General features: G+C 42.6%; 2 protein-coding genes across 2 annotated transcripts in view; both read right to left on the bottom strand.

Moving 5' to 3' along the window:
- Positions 1-848: 848 nt before the first annotated feature.
- LOC149288200 (PTB-containing, cubilin and LRP1-interacting protein-like) lies at positions 849-16,122 on the bottom strand. Its single transcript, XM_089492075.1, has 3 exons — positions 16,093-16,122; positions 7,012-7,158; positions 849-1,325 (listed from the first exon to the last, which is right to left on the bottom strand). Exons 1-3 carry the CDS (start codon positions 16,120-16,122, stop codon positions 849-851), a joined length of 654 nt encoding a protein of 217 aa, XP_089348201.1.
- A 4,735-nt stretch (positions 16,123-20,857) lies between these two features.
- The window catches only part of LOC149288199 (delta and Notch-like epidermal growth factor-related receptor), a 61,794-nt gene continuing 59,033 nt past the window's right edge, over positions 20,858-23,618 (bottom strand). The window contains exons 11-13 of the mRNA XM_089492081.1: positions 23,452-23,583; positions 22,620-22,866; positions 20,858-20,969 (exon numbers count right to left, since the gene is read on the bottom strand). Coding sequence (XP_089348207.1) covers positions 20,858-20,969; positions 22,620-22,866; positions 23,452-23,583 — 491 coding nt within the window. The remainder of the gene's footprint in view (positions 20,970-22,619; positions 22,867-23,451; positions 23,584-23,618) is intronic.

Below are 23,618 nucleotides of genomic sequence, written 5' to 3'. Positions count from 1 at the left end.
ATACATTATATTCTGAACTCAAGGCAGTTTTAAGCTCAACGCCAAGAGTAAGCGTTAAATTGTAGGTTGGTCTGAATGGAATAAAAAATACAAAGAAAGAAAAAAAAAAAAAAAAGTATCCTAGACGTCTAGGGAAGATTTGGATAATAGAATTTTACCTATTTCATCTCCTTTACGTCAACCAAACACATGGCTGAGTGGCTATCACTAAAGTGCTGGATCACAACTCCTTGCTTTATTGGATTGTTAAAAAAGTGACTTTAAAAGTTTATAGATGAAGCCCGATGTGGATCAGAACAAATGGTCTCAAGCCACCAAAATTCTTAAGTGCCAGCAAAATATAATTACTTTAAAAGGCTTGGCCAGGCATATAAGTGGTTGCATGGGTAAAATATATGCTATGTATGCTATGTATATATTTATATATCTATATTGTGTAAATAAAATAAGCTTCTGAAATGTTTAAATGGAACTTGAATGATTTTCAGTTAAAAAATAAAATAAGGCGTTCATAGTTTGGATGGACTAAACCCAATCCACGCTTTGTTTTCGCAGAGGTTCAAAAGATTTCCAAGGCAACTGGAATCGTATCAAGATCGTGCAAATCTTTGAAACCACCAAGGCTCCAGTAGGAGACGGTAAGGGAAAAAAGGGGGGAAGCGTTGTCACATTTTTTGGGAAAGCAGCATTGTAACAGACACTTTGAGGATGCATCTCTATAGATGTTGCATTTCTCTGTGAAAAGCGGACCAGCTGATGTTCTTAAGTCCCTTCCCTGTTATGGACCCTTCACCAGCTGCTGCTGCTCCAGACTGCCGACGCCTTACTCGGGAATAGGGAGTGAGAGTTCAACCATCATCAGACTCAAATCCTTGGGACATATCCTCGGAGGAACTGTCCTTGTGGATTCGACCATCACTCTTCATGCTGTGAAAGGTCTTCTTAAAAGCGACCATCATGGCATGAGCCAGTTTCTTGGCTTCGATCTTGCTCTCGCATTCAACCGCATGACACTCCAGCTGGAAACTCAGGTCGTCATTAATTTCCCTGTATATCCAGGCAAAAATGTTAGGGCTTACGTTGTGATCGGCGGTGCAGTAGGCTATCCTGGCCACCTGGAATGTGTCCATGTGGACGGTTGCTTCACCCTTGACATCTTGGTGGTGGAGTCGTACTTGGAAGGGGCGGATTTCGAGAATGGCATTTGAGGGGAACACCTCTTCGTGGGCCAATGTATGATTCTTCCATAACTCGATCACTGGCTGTTCTGTGCATCCAGATGAAAACTGAAGTCCTTTGGTAGACACTTTACCCAGATAGGTCACCTAAGAGACAAACATGACAAAAACTCAAGAACTTAAATGGGAATAGTAATATCAAGCATAACAAGAAAATGAATAAACATTATACAGACAGTTTGCATAAAAAAAAAAACCCTGTTGGTAATTTTCTTAAGAGAAAAGGCAAAATATTAAGAGTCTGTTTTTTGATGTAATTACTTTCTTCCGACTGACAAACCTGCATCTAAATGCACTATAGCCTTAAACTATTCCTAGCAAGATCTCCCTATTAACTATTCACTATGCAGGGCCAGCCCTGCACTCCTTTCTGGAGAAGCTCCCTGAGCATTTCAGAATGTATAACGAAGCAGGTAAGTTACATCCAAACTCTCTCTTGCAAACACCCACTTTAGTGAATATTTAATTTGCATAAAAGCAAAGGCCATGTTAAAAATGTCACACGAATTCTAAGAAAATGCAGTGGTGCATATTTATTCTGGTAAAGAGTAATTTATCACCATAGCAACCAACAAAATGGTCCAATCTGTGGGATATTCCTCTGGTTGCTAGGGTTATGTAACATTTTTTTAAGCTTCATACCGAAATCTCTATTGGAAAATTGCATTGGTGCTTATTTTTAAAAGGATGAATCCAGTTCAAAGTAGCAAAAGTGATGCAGTCACCATAGCAACCAAACATATGTTCCTGCTGATTGCTTTACTTTTACCACTTTGCATCAGAATGGCTCTTTAGTTCCCAGTATGGGAGGAAAATCTGTGCTCATCCAGGGTATAGCAGGCGGATTCCGGTAAGACTTAGCCTTATAACAATTTAGTTTGTATCCCACCAGCTGGCTTCACGATGGCCACAATGTGCTGTGTCTCAATCTTGGATTGCTACCTTCCACCAGCTCCCAGTGACATATTTGTGCTTTTGGCCAAAGTAAACTAAGTTGTCTCAGACATTCTACCAACTGCAAGAACACAAGGATCCTCAATAAACAGTCCCATCAGACGCAGCTTTTTAATTTTGGAGCAGTCTCCCTTCAAAGCACTGTGAATCGCTGTACGTGGACACATGTCTGCTAAAAAACCATCACATACTGGACCTAGGACTTTTCCTCTGAGAAAATTGAGTTCCCCGAGCCATTTTTTGGCTTCCATCACTATGAAAACCTCAAGCATTTTAGATTGGGCATTATTCAATAAAAAATACCCACACATCTATATACACAAAGAAAGAACAGATCAATAAACTGTAGTGATGAAACAGCCTCTCCCAAGGCACTCATTGTAGTCAAAGTCGATGGGAACTGTAGTCCACAAACACGTCTTCCTTCACTTTTTTTGTAAAAAATAAAAATGTAAAAATATAACATTTACAATAATGTAGAAAATACATAAGCACGTTAGTGTGTACGTCTTTTTATACAGGGGGTGGGTTGTTTTGTTTTTAAACTGGCAGGTGGGGCATCTTTGACATCTTAATTACTGATCCCTTTTTAGCAGTGATCAGACTTTGTTCCCCAATGCATGCTGGCCAGCTGATCACACAGTACATCACTTGACAGCATGCATGTACTGCGGTTTTTATAAACTTACAATAGTTGCCAGGGTAACAGGCAGCCATATTAGGCTCACTAACCTATCAGCAGCATTCTCTCTTCTCTAGACTAAGCTTCAGGAGTGAAGAATAAATCCGGGGGGTCCGTCTATAACAGAAGTCTTATGTCTCTAACATAAACGTGCAAGACTTCTGCCAGGGAGATATAAGAAAGCTGTATGTAGTAAACATCTAAAGCCCACTTTGACAACTATGTGCCACATACACAACTGGTGCTCCAAGGGGTTAGAAACTATATGCTGTTTAACATTTTACATGAAGGGCTTATTACAGTGTAGCACTGAGTAGACACAAGGCATACCCTACAAAGCCAAGAACCAGACCCTGGCTACCAGAGGCATACCACTACAAAGCCAAGAACCAGACCCTGGCTACCAGAGGCATACCACTACAAAGCCAAGAACCAGACCCTGGCTACCAGAGGCATACCACTACAAAGCCAAAAACCAGACCCTGGCTACCAGAGGCATACCAATACAAAGCCAAGGACCAGACCCTGGCTACCAGAGGCATACCAATACAAAGCCAAGGACCAGACCCTGGCTACCAGAGGCATACCAATACAAAGCCAAGGACCAGACCCTGGCTACCAGAGGCATACCAATACAAAACCAAAGACCAGACCCTGGCTACTGGAGGCATAAATCTCACGGATGCCCGAACGCCAGCCTCCTCGATACAGACTATGGGCCCGGGCCCTGGACAGGGTGCTGTTTCTGCATTCCAGGGTGCTGTAAATAATCTTAAGAGTAACTGCTGTTCTTTTTGGTATTTCAGTTCATCTCCCTATATATTAATGGAATCTCCAATTAAACGCCTACTTTCCAGAGTAAATAAACCTTTGACTTTATGATCAACATTAATTCTGCATCCCTTCTCTGTACCCTTTCCAACTGTATAATTTCTATTTTTGTGAATTAGAGCCAAACATTGTTCTGCATGTTCGAGGTGAGCTTTAACTAATGCTTGGCCAGAGTGGCATGGATTATTTTCATCAGCAATTATTTCATGCATGATATTTTGTTTACTTTCATAGCTGTTGCTTGGCACTTTGGGGGTAAAATACATAGTAATGTAGTAAATGCTAGACCGTCAGATGCCTTTTCTCCTGAGGTCCTCTGTACTTAAATAAACATAAGACTTGGCGCAAACAAAGAATGCATAATAAAAGTATCTTGTACGTACTTTATTATGCAGTTGTTATCCATAGGAAGAAAAATGTACACATTTAGGAGAAGCTGTAGCTCCAGATCTGCAGAGCACCCAAACTGGCTCCCCTACCACATCCTAGTCCAATTTTTCGCTCCACTTTTGGTTGCCCTTTCTACACATGTGGACACGGGGTCTACTTACATCCCTGGAACTCTTGGATGATCCAGCACTAGAGCTGAAGCGTAGGGCTATAGGGCAGGAGCGCATGCGCAATACATCTCCTATTAGCCCAGGAGCTGGAGGGCAGGCAAAGGGGCATATACACGCGGCAGGGCAGGAGTGTTTGTGACGAATCCCTCATGCATTTGCAAAGGGGAGAAAACTATAATTTAGAAGAACATTAACGCGCACATGGTGACTTCAGCGTCCTTTTAACTCTGCTAGGTTTACCTTACTAAAGACAGACAGGAGGAAGCCAGACATGCTCTGACAAGCTGTTAAAATGTGGCAATATTCTGGCTTTCTAGAAGATACCACAAACGCTTTACACAAGAAAAATGAAAACATCTGGCGGGTACTCGCAGGGAGCCAAAATATTCGACTCGATTCTGCATTCCCCAGTCCAGACACAAACTCACAGCCGGCCGTTAGCACTGCAGCTTCATTAACACCTTTGCTTTTAGGATTAATTACAAACATGTTCCTCTGATGAAGTGGACATTGACGTGGTGGAACTGTAGTAAGCAGAGGCTGGACATGGCTTCGGTTTTCCTATTCTCTGTGATAAACGGCCCTCTCACACCAAGGCAAAGCCAGAAAAAAAAAAGAAAAAAAATGTTGCCGTGACTCACAGACTGGTTCATAACCAAGTTTTCAAACTCCTACACAAAACTCCAGAGTAGATGAGAAATAATTGGCCAGTGTGGTCTGTTTATTCCATATTCAAAGTGCAGCCCTACTTCTTTATTTTGTCTGGTCTGGCTACAGACGGTCATTAGATGTGATATTAAATGGAACAGGCTCCAGCAGAGGTTTGTAGAGGCTAATACAGTGATAGAATTTAAACACGCATACGATAAACAAAAAGATATCCGGAATCTAAGACTATAACAGGAAAAATGGGCAGACAAGATGGCCAAATGGTTCTACTCCGCTGTTAGATTCTATGTTCTATGCTATCTGCCCCTACCTGTACTTTATACGTGGAATTATCTGCTATCTGGCGAGTTAAATCCCTGAATCGCTGATTAACATCTTCCAAACAGTATCTGTAGATCTTCTTATACGTCAGATAAACTTTAGAACCGAGTTTGCATCAGTATGGCTGTGGGTGGTCAGTGGTCCCTCTGTTTGTAAACCCGAGGAGGTAATTCTCCCATTTTTTTTTTTTACCAACTCATATTACATGTTGTAGTCTATTTGGATACTGGAATTCAAGAAGCAGAGATAAATGTATTAATGCCAATAGGATCCATCCTCTAGTCTGCGAATGTTTGTGTGCGTGGTGGGGCTACAAATACGTCTACGATTACAACTTTCCTCTTATAGGTTTAGATAAGGCCCGAGGTAGCCATGGCTCACTGTCTGTACAAATCTACTGGTTTGCAGTTAGCCCAAAGAAACCAAACTCACTACAGAAATGTTCTGCCTCTCCGGTAATATCCACGAGTTTGCGCAATCCTGCGGTTGTCTTATTTTCAGCAACATACAGTTTTATGGAACGGTTTCAAAATCTGTGGCCATTATTTGATAAAACTGCGGTCTGGAAAAAAAAGCGATGCGCATCTTGTAATATTTTCCTTATAAATGCCAAAATAGTTAAAAATCCAGGGCATATAGGGTGGTTTGCCAATCAGGACAAGTTAATGAATATATTTTGGGTATTTTTTCCAATCTGCGGTAGCTGTGTTTAATTTAAGTAAGACGCAATGTGTCAAACCTTCAAGAGGGTGGACTGCATCAGTAGATCTTATAAAGCCCCCCTAATACAGGGGTAATAAAGTGTATATCATACCTGAAAGTCAGTATCTTTTTACAGGGGAGAATTCCCTCCTTGAGTTTACAAACGACAGAGGAACCATTTTGAACAAATAGCCCGACGACCCCCCATAGACAATCTTATACAAACTTAAACACGCTGACCACTCTCAACCCACTGACACACACTTTCACTGACCACCTCCAGCCAAAAGTAAGGCAACATTAAACTCTGGCTACTCTCACCCTACTGCCATACCCTCACACAACCAATATTTGCTCTTAACCACACTGAAGGTAGATTGTGTGTTTCATTGTACTGACTGACGGTAGTCAAACTAATGCACCCAATATTCTCAAACAGATGACACACATACTAAAAATCTAGAGTTACATTAAAGTTTGAAACGTCCACCAAAATACTTTTCCTGGTCCTTAAGAACTACTTTGCCAGACCACCACAATTATATTCTATTCTATTATATGTATATTAGCATGGCTGATTTGCATATTAGTTCAGTTTTTCTCAGAACTATAGAATACATAGAGTGAGTTACACAGAAATATAGTTGTTCCCAATATTAAACTTTTATGATGTAAAATAAAATACATTGATGGAGCCATTCACAATGTGACAGCAATATGCAACCATTGAAAAAAAATTGTAACGCGCATACACCACTCTCAGCCACGCAGTTCACATACACACGCAAGCGATCAGCTGACATGGAGAATAGGTGTCAGAGTAAATGTACTGTATAAATACCCTCTGTAAATGATTTCTGCCTTTGCATCATGACATTTGCCATTTTTAAGAATATAGAAATATCATCGGGGATGTATCTTTGCAGACTTAGTAAACGTTGCCCCTTTCTGGCTAAAGCAACCAGGCAGCAGAGATGGTGTAATACTTCAGTCAGAAGCCAGACCAGGCATTTTGAACAGCGTTTCATTTGCGACGATCACCATGGTTCAGTACCTTGCATCCAGCATGCAGCTGGGTCTTCACAAGTGGAGTTGTGGTACAAAGCTCAATGGCCTCTGGCTCATGGAAGATCACAGTTGTGTGAGGCTCTTTGCGGAGGGTTAACACGTTCAGCTTGGATTTAATCATTGTCTGGAAGTGCTAAGAAGGGGGAAAAAAAATAAATATATATATTAGAATGAAACTATCTGAACCAATAAATTATGATTTTCAATAGAAGGCATATACATACTGTTTTCTAAGACGACATTTTAATTGTGTAGCACCACGTTGTACAAAGAGGTTATACATAGCAGTGTAAGAATTCGACATAGAGAGGCTAGCACAAGAGAACCTAGAACAATGGGGGCAATATAGCCGAGATAATGTTGAATTACTTAAAAACGTATTTTAGATGAGCTCATAAATAGCAACCAAAGGAGAAAAAAAGCCCGTGAATTTAAGATACATGATTTGTATAAACATGCACTGATTTGGGGTTAAAGTGTTACATTTTGGATTGTCCAATAAAACATTTAACATTTTTTGGTAGATCTTTGCTATCCACAGCTAACACAGGTCCTATATAAGAGTGACAGGAATATTTGAAAAGAAACAGCTGTAGGTTAAAGGGCAAATAAACTTTTCAGTGAATACAAAAGATACCCCTACCCCCACAGAGCCCTGCAAATAAAATCATTTTGCCAAGAGATTTAAAGCAGTTCCTTCCCCGCGTGATATGGTTACAAACCGACACATCTGTGTCTACCTCAAGGGCTGCAGATAAAGGGAGAAGCTAACCAGGAAAGCCTAAGATCTCAAGCTTGGAGGACAGAAGAGAGGGGAGATGTGATAGAAACATTTAAATACATAAAAAGGCATTTTACTAAATACAGGAGGGATGTTTATTTTAAAAGGAGGAGAAATGTTAGAACAAGAGGTCATAATCTAAAACCAGGGTGTTGTAGGCTTACATGAAACGTAAGGAAGTTTTGCTTTCACGAGACTAGAGACTGATTATGAAAAAACAGGCAGACTAGATGGGCCAAATTGTTCTTATACGCTGTCAAGCGCTCTATTACTTTAATACGTGGGTGCTAATGTATAACGCAGTCTTCTTTTAACTGAATTCTACAAATTAAGAAGCCCTGATCTTAGGAGACACACGTTGAGAAGAAATAGAGATGGGGTCTATCAAGCACATGTCCTCCAGACATTTGGAAACTTCAGCTTCCACGCTGAGTGTCTGGGTTCTAAGAACTTGGCAGGATATATATATATATTAATCCAACAGAATGTAAGAGCACATTGGAACCTGCCTAATCAACGCACACATTCTGTAGGTTAATGTCATCTGGTAGCAATTCAAAGAGACCTGAGAAAATCATCATGTTCAGGGCACATTTTACAAATCCCTTTTCATTTTTTTTGATGTTCGTACAAGCTTTTTCAATATCCCTTGCCTTTAAATATTGGAAAAGTCCTCATATATTCCTAATGAGATCATGGCATCCCTTCTTGTTAAGGCTAGCATCCCATAGACAGTTAATAATTTACCCACCACGTAATACCCCATGCGCTACAGATTTTAAAGTTTCTCATTAAATACATAAATTTGTATTAAGACAACCTATAAAAATATATGTATCCATTGTTTTTTGTTTTTTTTAAACAAAGCAGAAGACTATATTAAAATGAAATGTAGTTTCTTTGGCAGGCAGAACTATAATAACATTACAAAAACCATAGTAAACACTAATCTTGTGCCTTCCAACAGGTAAAATATCACCTAATAAATAAGAGATGTCTAATTTAACAATCTTTCCTACACCCCAAGGCGATTATCACATTATAAAGTTGGTCTAATTACGGTTAAGGGGATTCAAATTTTATTAGAAATGGAAAGCTCATTATGGATAGTTTTTTTTGTATATTGGGCCAATAAAAACAGTTACAGGGGGAGAAAAAACAACTCGTGTTATACAAGCCCCCATGAATCTTCTCGAATGCCTAATGCAGAGCTCATTATACAGGAAAATATGGAATATTCTTAATAAACCGGTGCTCTGATGAGGCCAAGGATGTCAGCTTTATGTGTGGCAGTAAAAGCAGATGACGCCACTCCTTAAAAATGCACTGACTGCAAAGCAAGACACACATAGTCTGTAACCCCAAATTTAAAAGGAAATGGAGAAATGTTTTCCCAAGGTTATCCAGCGGTATATTTAATGAGGGTTTCTTCGTCAATGGCGTCTACTCTGCGCTAAGTGCCAGGAAATGACAATATACCACGGGACTCCAAAAACACATATGGATGGGGAAAAAGATACCGCAAATGTTCCACGGGCTAGAAACAGACGTGATGTTGGAAACGGGACGTTTCTAAGGGAGATCTCTGAACTTTGCCCCATTGAGCAGTGGTGCAACTAGAAGACCGATTGACCCAAGTACTGCCATCCCCTGAACCTGCCACCCCATATGCCTAGTCCATAAGCGTATGGTTACTATACCTAAAAAGGTAATAAAAATAGTTGCCAAAGTTTATTAATCTGGGTAGGTCATGCCAACTACCAAAAGCATTAATAAAAATAGAGGAATAGTGTAAATTTACTTCACAGCCACACGATAGATCTAAAGCCAGAAGTCCCTGTGTTTTATCTCAATCAGCACATATGTACATTTATGTTACCGCGTTCTTATTACAGAGCTTGACTTCCACAAACACCAAATACATCATTGTCAACACATAAGTAAAAGGCAACCCCACACGCCAGAGGTCTTTATATACAACCAGATTTCAAAGTAAACAGAAACCTGTCTCATTTGATAACTCTCCATAGGTGGAAACGCAAGAGGTCACCAGACCCATAAGTGAGAAAAGGCATCAAGGACAAGTTCCGGTAAACAATGGCTTACTTCCAGCCTCTGCCTCCATGAAGTCCTTACTCCTGGTAGTCATATAAATGTCTGGAGTCACTTCTTCCTTTACCTGAACTCTTTCACTACACTTCAACCGAAAACAAAGGTGTTTCTTCGCCTTCTTCTTGATCGTCTTCCACTTATGGACAGCCAAATGGCCTTTGTCATTCCCCCATGCAGTAGGGAACTGTGTAGTTAATATAAATAAACAATCATGAGCGTTTCAAGCAGCTTGTGGAAAAACAGGAAATGCCTTACTTTATGGCCAAGTCTCATATGAAGCCAAAGATTACTAACGGAGCTTACAACATTTTAGAAATAAGACCAAAATAACAATTAAACCATATTGCTCATCACAAACAACAAATGAAACACCAGGAATTGGAGGGGTGGGGGGCAAACCAAACCCACACAAAAAAAAGCAGGATCTTGCCTCAATAAAAGGCATTTTATTTTAGAGAAACATCAGGTGGATCTCACATGGGGGCTTCTCGGTTGACCTTATTTCTCATTTTTACTGTCAGTAAACAATATGTTATTTGTCTCTTATATTGATGTCTGGATATACACATTAAACTATTGAAGGTTTAAGTGTAAACTGGATATGCAGACATAGGCTTCTAATATATATACACAATACGATGAGCACCATTGCGTAGGCTTATTAAGAATCTAGACTGTAAAATGTAGGATTTGGAAAGATTGACTTCAGGATCATCTGTCATTGTGACAACTGCTAGCAAAGCTTAGCTACTACAGATTTTAAGAAGACATTGTGAAAAGTCTAGAATTCGCATATAGACAATGAAGATCAGAACGTATATAAAGAGTCAAAAAATAACGTTGTTCCTCCTGGGAAGGCAGCCAGGTATCTGTACAGAATACAAATGAACAGCTTGTGCCTGTGGGATCAACTTTGACTAGAAGTTCATTTTGTGGGTGAAAACCTTACATTATTCAAACAGTCCCTTTTGATATTGTTAATGGGCATACAAATGGAGCCAATAAAGCCGTAAAGAAGATAAAAAAGTGTTACCCTCAGATGCAAGAATGCCTGGGTGGTGGACATCCTAGTCTCAGAGTGGTGCAGAAGTAATATCGGTTACATCTCCTCTCCTACCCTCATTCCATGAATCTCTTTACTTTTTCATCTTCTCTTAGAAGCTCAAAGGTCCCACTGAACTCTAGATTGATGGTTTTGTTTTTTTATTAGCTCCAGGTAAATATTTGATATTGAGCCGGCCTCCCTTTGCATCTCATTGGTACTTGATCTAGTTTTACAAAAAAAGTAGTTTGTTTTCATGGTCTATTGAGTAATGTGTTTTTATGCACCAAGGCTACTTTCTAAGTCAACAACAGAGGCCTCTCATCGCACCTAAATCCTAAATGTAAAGGAATGCATTATGTACATGGAACAGGCAAGAATGTATCCCATGAAAACAAACTGGAATTCACAACCTTGTTTTGACAAGCGTTTGACCTTCCATCTGTGGTGGGTCAAACTGGTCACTTAGAAGTAGGTATCCAAGTATTGTTACTTTTAGTGTAATTAAGAAGGAAATCTGCTGGCACAAAGTTGCTAATATGAACCAAAGTGATATTTGCCATTAGATGGCAGGGTTATAAGGAGAGCCTCATTTCCCCAAAACAAAACCACCCCCCCAAAAAATATCCAGACAGGGATTATTCACAGATCTACCCATCAGATAGCGCCAGGTATCAGTCCATGTGCTCAACAACGATTTTCACAAGTGGTTAGGCTCAGATTTGTGGTATGCCCCAACATACTAGCCCGTTACACAGTCCATTTAAGGGGGTGGCTTAGCTCTGAAGAGTCCTACACAATAATGTTCATTATTTACATTAATGTTCAAAGATGTGTAGGTTCTAATATTAGTTTTTCAGGTTACATATTGACAAAGGTCTTTAAATAAATACGGATGGGATACACTCTCATGGAATTAGCTAAAATGATCTGGTCTAATAAGCTGGTACCGGCAGGAGCTGACGATGGTACATTGTGCAGCTAGTGGCCAGTAAGCAGAGTTAGTTTCGCAGTGTAATCGCTTGCAACCCTGATACTGTACATAGTACATGCATAGCAGATAACAAAAAACGATCCAATCTTTGTGGAAATGAAGCCTTGCTACTAGTCTAGAGTTCCTCTGTCCAACGCGGAAATAATAAAGCAGGCAGTCCAAATCCTATAAAACAGAGGAACCTATGGGGCAAATGCCTTCTCTCTGCTCTTGCCAGCCCTGCCCTCTGTCACACCATCTGCACCAGTTGGGTCAGAAGAAAACCAATAAAAGAACTCTTTTTAGAGATAGAATGTTTGTGGTGAGAAGTCATCCTGAACTAAAGACTGGGTCAGAATGTGGTTAAGAAATAACAATGAAATTCTACTACGCTACAGAACAAAAAGTTTCAGCCGTGTTCTGTGAATCATTTAAAAGGGAAGCTTGTTGTCCGACTCGCTTTTTAAACATTCCAGTTAAATAAACTAATAGATCTGCCAAATTTAAAAGGAGGAGGGTTCATGGAGACTGAATGGATGGGAAAACAGGTCACATCTGGAGAACGTCGGAATTATGTGGTCACGTAGTTGTGCAATGAATTTAAGTCTATTTACAACAGTTTATAGAATAGAGCAGCTCAGCGGAGTCCCCCAGCTGTGGAAGAAACTTAAAGAGGACCGGTCAATTTAGCAAATCCTACATTGTGTAATGATTAAAATAAACATTTTAATTAAAATTAATTTCCAAACACTGGTTAAAATGTAATCATCCCTTATCCTTACACAGCTCAATGTGACCCTAGCACAATGACAACCATGCTTTATTCCTGCATTAACAATGTTAAACTATTCCAAATATGTTGAGCATATGTGCACATATGTTACACCTTGCTAACCAGTGACCCTAAAACATTATGGTAAAATGTTCGCTTATATTGGAGGCAAGTATACTGGCAGGAGAGGGCGAGTGCGGCAAATGTAAACCTATCACTTTTCTCTGGCAATTTCAGAAGCAGGTTAATCCAGTAAAATACTGCATTGGTGGGCGAGGAGTAAATGTACTGCTTAACCAAAGGCCAGTTCAGCCAGCCATCAAGAGCACAGAGCTCCAGAACAGCGCACACAGGGTTAAAACAAATAGCAGACGAGTGCACGGATTTCTGCACACTGTGCGATCTGGGTGTACTTTTGATTGAGCAATAATATATATATATATATATATATATATATATATATATATATATATGTCAAGCTGACCCACTGCTGAATCCCACCACCCTCTCCGTGCTTCCCGTTTCGCAATAGAGCCCCAGAGGGGTGCGAGGCTGCATTTAGAGAAAGCTTGTTGGTGATATTGTGCAAATAAATGTGTGGATGTACAGATTTTGTGCAGTTTTCCTGAAATCCGTTCTCAAGCTGTACGGTAGCACATGTGGTCCAGGATACGAGTCTCAACGTTACAGTTAAAACCACTTGCACTATTACTTGGGCTTTGCTTCGTAAGATGTTTTATTTCAGCTCCCCAGTGCTTTACGATGAAGGCTTTTTTTGGCAAGTCCCAAGAATCTTTAAATCCGTCGGCTGGATTGTGTAAATTCATCTGGCAGGACGTCCGGCCGGCCGCCATCTGGAGAAGATTTTCCAGCAGAAGAGAAGGAGTCAGAGGCTCCAGTTAAACAGGGCATGAAGCCTCCAGCCCTCCCGAGACCTTCTCAATACATATCATTCATGACATCCTTCAGCAGAACGAAGTAGAGTGTTGCAATATCGGCCATAACATAATGTGGCATTCAGTGCAAAGAAGGTCAACAGTCGAGGATAGAAAAATGTACACACAGGCACGACTATATAGCCCAGGCTTTCCAGACTACTGGTCCCTGCTCTGGCTCAACCAGTTGTGAATTGGTCAAGCATATTAATGTCTCTCTGATAAGCAGTCCTTTACGGGGCAGCAGAAACCTCTTACTAAATCATTACCCTTTCAGTCTGAACAATTTGCTTCCTCTGTGCTGGCGTGGAATGTCCTCCTCTATCTTCTAGGAGCACCTCGGCTGGTCCCTGATTAAGCTAAATAAGTAGTATGTTAATTCCACGTTATGAGCACTTGATGGTATGTTCCTGGTGCTTAAAGGGTTTAAGAGGATCCTTTGATTGGTTCGGAAGAAGTTAAAAAGTTGCAAGTCCTGATGTAAAGATTAAATGTTTTGGCCAAAAGGAAAAGTAATCATTTGGTTGCAAGCTGATAAACTTCTTAAACGTCCTGCTTCTAGCTTAAAGAACGTCAGCAACAAGCAGTCCTCTGCCGAGCTGCACCTTCTCTTCTCCTTCCAAGTGAATCTCAAACCCTCAGCACCACATCCATCGTTCCCAAAGACTCAGCAACATCTGGAACTGAACTTTCTCCAGCCAAGCTGCTTTTACTGGGTGAATGGATGAGTGTTTTGTTAAGGATACAATGGCCGGTCAGTTCTCCAGACGCCTTCCTAGTCAAAAGGTGCCATAGCATTAATAACGGCTTTACATGGCGTCTGACCACACACACTTGCACAGTTCCTAACCGTTCCTGCATTCTTTGGATTGCTTAAAACACACGGAATTTTATCCAAACAACGTCAGACTTGAATATACAACAAGATCAACTTTCTGCTTCTTTCCAGGCGTCTGTAAGGGTTTCCATTAATAACGTAGAACCATCAGGCCCACCCAGACAGGCCTTTGTTAGGATCCGGTTTCATCTTTTGGGGAGTTTGCAGCATAACTGGACAAATCTTTTGAAATGTTACACGGAGCGCTCCGGTCAAAGACATTATAGAATTTATATCTCCATGCCGTGATGTCGGGACGGTCTATGCATCTTGTGGTGAATCATGCATTTTATTAATATTCAGCTGGTTCGTTCTTTTATCCCGTTATATGTCTGCGTTCCCAATAAGACTGTAGTCTATACGTTTACCCATTATATAACCGAGTCCCCGAGGCCTGTAATACTTCCCATATAACAAGCGAAATACGGGGGGCAGTGCTGGAGGTGACCGCGCCGGACAAGAACATACGGCAAGCACCGCTCTATAGTAACGTGAACTCAAAGCACAGAGAAGGAATCTGTAAATCACAGCGAGCCACACAGCTACAGCATGCAAGCGGCCCGGAGCACCGACTGCACGGCTTCTGGAGCATGCACTACCTGCCACAGCGCCAGGCTGCACTCCACATCAGTCACTCACAAAGCCCTCTCTGCCACTGGAGCTGGCCCTCAACAGTAAGCCTCTCTCCCACTGCTAATTTGTACGAAGCACTCCAAGTGCTCCTGTACAACACCATACAGACTTGGGCATCCACTCACCGGCCTCCTGCACCAACCCTCAGGCCACACTCACTGACCATCCTGCTGTCACTTGCAGCCCACAGCCAGCACTCACCGGGCTCACTGGAAGCCAAGAGCCCACACTCACCGGGAGCCCAGAGCCCACACTCACCGGGCTCACCGGCAGCCCAGAGCCCACACTCACCGGGCTCACAGGCAGCCCACACTCACCGGGCTCACAGGCAGCCCACACTCACCGGGCTCACAGGCAGCCCAGAGCCCACACTCACCGGGCTCACAGGCAGCCCAGAGCCCACACTCACCAGGCTCACAGGCAGCCCAGAGCCCACACTCACCAGGCTCACAGGCAGCCCAGAGCCCACACTCACCGGGCTCACAGGCAGCCCAGAGCCCACACTCACCGGGCTCACAGGCAGCCCAGAGCCCACACTTACCGGGCTCACAGGCAGCCCAGAGCCCACACTCACCGGCAGCCCAGAGCCCACACTCACCGGGCTCACCGGCAGCCCAGAGCCCACACTCACCGGCAGCCCAGAGCCCACACTCACCGGGCTCACCGGCAGCCCACACTCACCGGGCTCACCGGCAGCCCACACTCACCGGGCTCACCGGCAGCCCAGAGCCCGCACTCCCTGGCAGCCCAGAGCCCGCACTCACTGCACTCCCTGGCAGTCTATGGGTAGCACCGTCCATCCAGTGAACGCTGTTCCCTCAGCACTGTTGGAATCCCTCTCTCTGGTCCCCTGAGCGCTGCCTCCGCCCCGTGTCACTCCGCTCTCCTACCACCTCTTGTCAGGCAGTGATTGCCATCAGCCCCCTGTGCTCCCCGCCTCACCTGCAGCCTCTCGCTGGCCGGCTGCCACATCTCCCTCCGTGCGCCCCGCGGGGTATCCCAAAGCTTCTCCGGGCCGAGTCACCCCAAAGCCAGCGCTTCGCGAATATCTTCCAGCCCCCTCTAGCCCACCCCTTAAACCAGACGCTCTCTCCTCCCAGCGGTGGCAAAAACCCCGCCCATGACACGCCTACACTCTATTTCCCTGCCCCTCTGTAGTCCTCGCCCCAACCAGAGACTGCGGAAGCTAAACCTAACATAAGCCACTGCATTAGTTTTGAACCACGCCCACTAAAGGCGATCCCACAAGATGCATGAGGGGGGCGGATTCTGATATTTTAGCATAACGACTCCGCCCAGCCCAGGCGCGTTTGATCGCATTGCCTGGAGTGAACAATGCTGTAGTTTTCGCAGAGGCTGGTGAGCGCGCGTTTGTCACGCGCTGTGTACACTAGTGATGGGAAGTTCGGATCATTAAAGTGAATCGGATCATTTCGATTCGTTCACTGAAATGATCCGATTCATGATCCGGATCTTCGGATCACTCAGTGTGTCTGCACGGAGTTACTGTTTTCCAGTAACTCCGTGCAGGCACACTAACGATTGGCCCCGCCCCTTTCATTATGAATCCTCCCCCCTGCCTCCAGTGATGTCAATGAAGGCAGAGAGTCGTTCAAAGATTCGGATCTTACAGGGATCCGAATCTTACAGTGATCCGGATCACTGTAAGATCCGGATCACTGTAAGATCCGGATCACTGTAAGATCCGGATCATTGTAAGATCCGGATCATTGAACGACTCTCTGCCTTCATTGGCATTCTAATCATTCAGAGAATGTCACCATACTGTTATAAATAATACATTAATAATCACTGCCCCCAGGATTTACATTCCCCTTTACCTGCAACTGCACCTTAAGTTAACTTTATTAAATTAATTAAATTAACCCTCACCATTAAATTAACCCTAAACACCCCATCAACCATGTCTGCCCCTAAAATTAACCCTTAACACCCCATCAACCATGACTGCCCCTAAAATTAACCCTTAACACCCCATTAACCATAACTGCCCCCAAATTAACCCTAAACACCTCATTAAGCATAAATGCCCCTAAATTAACACTAAAGACCCCATTAAGCATAACTGCCCCCAAATTAACCCTAAACACCTCATTAAGCATAACTGCCCCTAAATTAACACTAAAGACCCCATTAAGCATAACTACCCCCAAATTAACCCTAAACACCTCATTAAGCATAACTGCCCCTAAATTAACACTAAAGACCCATTAAGCATAACTGCCCCCAAATTAACCCTAAACACCTCATTAAGCATAACTGCCCCTAAATTAACACTAAAGACCCCATTAAGCATAACTGCCCCTAAATTATCCCTAAACACCCCATTAAGCATAACTGCCCCCAAATTAACACTAAAGACCCCATCAACCATACCAATTTATTAGGTAATTTATCTGGAGTACATGCAATTAATTTAGGGGCAGTTATGGTTAATGGAGTATTTAGGGTTAATTTCTGGGGCCGTTATGGTTAATGGGGTCTTTAGGGTTAATTTCAGGGGCCGTTATGGTTAATGGGATCTTTACGGTTAATTTCAGGGGCAGTTATGGTTGATGGGGTATAAGGGTTAATTTTATGCTGATGACTGAGGGTTAATTTAATTAATTTAATAAAGTTAACTGTAGGTGCAGTTATAGGTAAAGGGGGGGCAAACTCAGGGGAATCTAAATCCTGGGGGCAGTGTGAACATTATTAATGTATTTATTTATAAAAGTATGGTATCAGTGATATTCTCTGAATGATTCGAATCTCTGTAAGATTCGGATCCTTGTAAGATCCGGATCCCTGTAAGATTCGAATCATTCGACTCTTCGGATCATTCGACTCTTCGGATCATTCGACTCTTCGGATCATTCGACTCTTCGGATCATTCGACTCTTCGAACGACTCTCTGACTCTAAGAGTCATCGTTCCTGTGTGAATTAATGAGCTGTAACCTGACCCCAGAGTCTGTGTCTGAGTGCTCTGCAGATGACTCACAGCTCTAGGATCAGGTTACAGCTGCATGATTCACAGACTGAACCGTTACAAACGAATCGTTCAGTCTAGTGAACCGACTCATCCGGATCACTAAAAAGAACCGGATCAAATGAACGATTCGTTCATGATCCGGACATCACTAGTGTATACTTACAGCAGTCTATAGCTAGCATTAGGCTCTATTACAGAAACATCAAGACTTGAGCAAGAGCTGCAACAGTTTATTTGTTTCAATAGTGACCGCGGTGCGGAGGGGCGGCTGGTAGTGGCTCCTGGGTGCGGTGCCGGGCCCCTGAAGCACGTGATTGAGTCGCATCATATCTTCCTCCGTCCGCCTGGATCTTTGGTTCATTTGGCACAGTAACTAAGGAGGAACTTTCTCCCTATCCGTCACACGCTTTCTTATCCGAGCTGTTCTTAAAGGAAAAAACACGTTTCCCCCCATTTTGCATATAGCAGTCCCTTATCCTCACTGCTCTTCGCCTCTTAGCGTCCCCGATGCATTGGTTGCTCCCAGGTTTCTATCCTCAGGCCTTTCACTACCCGGCAGACATTCCAGTCATTCCTCAGACCGATCATCGGGATGCCAAATCCGAAGGACATTTTACTCTACTAACCCCGCTCAGACTCTCAGCCACTGTTATACACACAATGCAGCTCTCTCATGGTCCTCACCCTACCCCTCTATCCATCCATCTATCCGCCCATCTATTCATGCATCTACCCTTTATCTATCTATCTCTATTCATGTATCTACCCCACTATCCATCCATCTACCCCTCTATTCATCCATCTCTTCCTCCTGTCCTCTGATTGCTCTACATTCACTTGCCTTCTTTGCTGACCTTCCCCAAAGTTTACGGTCTCTTTGCTCTCTCTTTATACGTCCTCTCTCGGTGACCTCATTCATTATTTTGGCTTTAATATTATTTAAATGGTGATGAGAAATCAATATCTACTTCATGGATCTGAGACGTATCGGTTCATGTCACCGAATGCTGCCTCTTCCTGACATTTAAAGTTGACATTAATGACTTCTGTAAATATACTTACCAACTTTAAATTGTCCAGCACCAGAATATTACAATGTGCGTTTTGCCACATTTCACTTCCCCTGTGTTACATGGGCAATAGCATGATGCCGTATTACATGGGCAATAGCATGATGCCATATTACATGGGGAATAGCGTGATGCCGTATTACATGGGCAATAGCGTGATGCCGTATTACATGGGCAATAGCGTGATGCCGTGTTACATGGGCAATGGCGTAACGCTGTGTTACATGGGCAGCGGTGGGGTGAGGCTGTGTTACATGGGCAGTGGGGTGAGGCCGTGTTACATGGGTAGTGGTGTGATGTTGTGTTACATGGGCACCAACGCAACACCTCATCTACTCCTGCCTCAGCATACAGTGCCCAATTCAGACTATTGTATTGTGTTACACTTACGACACATTGGAGTGAACACAAAACGATTATGAGAGATTTAACGTGTTACATGGACAGTTAGAGAAACTAAAGATTCAGTGCATCCGATTAAACCCAAGAAATGCCAGTTCTTATGAAGCCACCTAGTGCCACTTCAGTACAAAACAGATTGTAAGCACAGAGACCCGAGTAAGTCATCCAGGGTCAGATTATAATAGTAAGAGCTGGGCATGTACCCATCTTCTTTGGGCACTTCCCTAGGCCTGTCGCCAGTGGGTGCTCATCTCTGCTGCCCCAGTCTTTACTGGGGTATACCATTGTTACAGTGCTCAGTCTCTTACAGTATGATGCTGGGTACTGCACAGTCCTCCATGGTCTATATGGGCTGAAGATCTGAGATCCCAGTCCTGCTCTTCCACCCAGACCCCGCAAGCAAAGAAAGTGTCAACCACAAGCCAGTTTGATAACATTTATTTAGAATATTTGGAGGTTCCAAGTAGAACAATGCTTAAAAAGTCTAGAATAAAGGAACAAAATTAGCTATCACATAAATAGGTGTACAGCACAATGCAAACACACAAGCTAATGGGCAGATACATTCTTCGGGAATCAGCAATGTCTAAAAAGAAGCGTTGCTTACTCACAATATAGAAAAAACCTTGCTATTTTTGAGAAAAATGATAGCCCGGCCTAGTACTAATCTGCTTCCTATCATTTATACAAGAGCCAGCTTTACCAACACAACAAAAGTATGTACGGGAACATCGATTCAAGAGCACTTTCTAGAAAACAGTACAGGAATATTGTTAGCAAACCATGCACCAATGAAAAAACAAAAAAAACTAATTAAAATTTTGGTTAGAATCATGAATTTTCTTGCTTCACAGCACAAACATTGTAGGCATCTAATATGCTTTTTTTTTAACGGATAAACGATGTGTTATACGAGCTTCCTACAGTCTACAGACACAGATTGGGTACAGTTCTCTTAATAGCACATGGTGACATGGCTAATAAATCTTTTTATTTCACCCAATGGGTTAATTCCTTAACTACCTACAGTGACCACTACCAGGAAAAGTGTTATTTCACAGCTGGGTGAAAGCGAGCCTCAAATAATATGTGGAATGGATGAATTCCACCATGTGGAAATACGCCTCTGATTCCGTTTTTTTGTTTGTTTTTCTTAAAAAGAATTAGTTAGTAATTTATTCTTTTGCTAGAAGACGTCCCCTCTTTTTTTGAGCTCTAAACAATCATGGGGAAGGGGCAAACTACAAATCCTTAGTTTTGATCAGCGTAACAAGAGGCTTGTCATCAGGGCTGTAATCCTCATAAGCCACTGGGGTGGCATCATACATAGCAGGTCGCGATTTCTTTCCGAACCTAAAACAAGAGGGGAAAAAAGACAAAATCAAATGAAAACGAATGACTAAAGATAATGGGATGACTACAGGCAATTTAATGGACTATCTAACACTTTTTAGTAGCGAGACCCATCCCTTTAACAAAGTAGACAGAGTAGCTCAGGTAAAGAACATTGTAATCCTATACTTAATTCCTAATATAAATAGAATTAAATTCTTGCATCGTTGGTTTTTCCCCATTCCTAACCAACTAGAACACAAAACGTCTGATTAATAATAATAAGCCGCGGTAGTGATCACGATCCATTATTCAGTTATATGAAATTGTTTTGCATAATTGAGCAAAAAAAAGAATTCATGGCACAAAAATGGCGGTGAGGAAAACAAACATTTGGTGATGGGAGGCACAGATGAGTTGCCTGGATATTCGCTCTTTTAGTAGTATCAGTGCAGATATGTGGGAACACAATGTATCCATGTATTGCGAAGCCCCTTAAATCTGTGATTTCTGGAAGATTATAGTTTGGAGGCATAGTAATGAACTCTGCATGTGTTACTGTATTTAATGACATCACAGCCGATCTCTTCTCCAGCTGCGATAACCTGCCCCGCTGACTTCTGACACACGCAGCTGTAAATTCACCGAGCTTTCACTCTAAATTCACGGCTCAGAGTCTTAGATTCTACATGAAAATTCTGCATGAGAATTCGCAGACTGCACGTGAGAATCACCACGTCTCAGACCAAAGAGAATGCTTGCAGGATTTATTACCTTCACAGACACATAAATACGGGTCAGAATCATGATGATCAGATGATCCTTTTGGGGACAGATCTGCAGGACATTAGTGAATTCAGCCTGTATAAGGTATCAGAGATGCCTTTACACCGATACAGTAAGTGACAGCCCAGAATGAGATGATCTAATAGTTATTTTTTCACTTTTTTACCCAAGTATCTTTCAATTACCAAAATAACAGAAAAGATATATTTTAGGGAACCTGCAAAAATAAGCATTTTTAAACTTCCCATTTCATGGGGAAAAAGCAGAAACATTAATATACAGTTTTTCTATGAAAGTACTGCTAATGTTACTGTAGTTGGGCAATAATGATGACTTTATAACCCCTTCCCCATAATGTTTGCTTACAAACCTTGTGTAATAACCCTTTATATGCAGGGCCGGCCCTACAATGGGGCCGACTGGGGCAATTGCCCCAGGCGGCACTTCAGAAGGGGCGGCACTTTGCACTTTTGCTGTTCGGTCTCGGTGCCGGCTTGTAATGCAGAGCGCCGGAAGTGACGCGAATTTCCGGCGCTCAGCATTACAAGCCGGCACCGTGGCAGCACAGGGAGACTCGCCGCAGGACTGTTTAAGGGTAAGTACCGGGGGGGTAGATAATGCCGCCCCCCCGGCGTCGGCGGGGGGCGGCATTTTAAACTTCGCCCCAGGTGGCGTTAAGTCTTCGGCCGGCCCTGTTTATATGCCCAATATAAAAAGTAACTATATCCCAACAAGTCCCATTCTATAATTCAATACAACTCTACTCTTCCATTTAACCCCTTCCCATAACATTCTTCTAATTGTTTACGGCGCGCAGAGGAAAGGTACGTCTTCAGTATTTGTACCGGAACTTGGCCCTGCTGAGATCCCACGACTCATACTGACCTTGCATGTCGGATTGAAGCGATTGCACTGCTGAACTCGCTATCAATACTTCTGCAGTTGTAAAACTCTTCATAAGCTGGCCGTGAGGATCCCTGGTACTCAATGCGGCTGATTCGGCAGATTCCCACGATGAGAATGATCAACATGAGCACAAAAGCTACACAGAGTGCTCCGATGATAATGTAGAGTGAATGTCGAGGCATATTGGTCAGACTCTCAGCCATGTGCCCTGCTTTCCACTGCAGGTCTGTGCTCAAGAGAGAGAGAGAGAGAATGAAAAGGGAAAGCACATTAGACTCAAATGCACAATGAACAGAGGTATCTAAGATACACAGGTCTACACATGTGACATCCACCACTAAAAACTAACTCCCATCATTCTCACCTCCCCCATACCCCATTACTTTCTCCTCAAACTCCATCCTCTTCCCATCACCCTTACCCAGGAAGGTTTATGCAAAGGAACAATGGCCTACCCTTTCTCTCCCTCTTCTCATGTTCTAGTATAGAACCTGATGATTTTATCTGCCAGCGAGTCAAGACATAACCTAAATTACTAATGTCATCTATTTAATGTACTGGGATAGAAAATTCTAGCACATTTTGTGGTCCTGAAAGTGGATGCAATATTCAGTAGAACGCACTGCTCTGCACCCCGTCAATGATGTCAGTTAACCGGATAACCCTTATGTTAAGCATCCGTTAAAGCATTCCTCTCTGTCTATCTGAGTCACCTAAATGAATGGTTGTTACATGTTCCAATTATAAAATTCTCCCTAGAAATGCTCATTATAATTCTAGCTCACAGAGGTTGGTTGCTCGTCACACTTACGGATCTCGCAGTTGGCTCCTACCCAGCCATGTGGACAATGACAGGTGTAGCCGTTGGGTTGATCCACACAGGTGCCAGAATGATGGCAAGGGTTACTGTCACACTCATTTATATCAATGTCACATTCATCACCTGCAAGAAAACACAAGTGTTGCCAAAGAGTAGAA

This window comes from Sceloporus occidentalis, unplaced genomic scaffold (genome assembly GCF_023333645.1).
Source record: "Sceloporus occidentalis isolate IW3139 unplaced genomic scaffold, rSceOcc1.0.p SCAF_53, whole genome shotgun sequence".
Taxonomy (NCBI): Eukaryota; Metazoa; Chordata; class Lepidosauria; order Squamata; family Phrynosomatidae; genus Sceloporus; species Sceloporus occidentalis.
The sequence above is the reverse complement of the archived record's forward strand: the minus strand, read 5'-3'. Positions and strand labels throughout refer to the sequence as shown.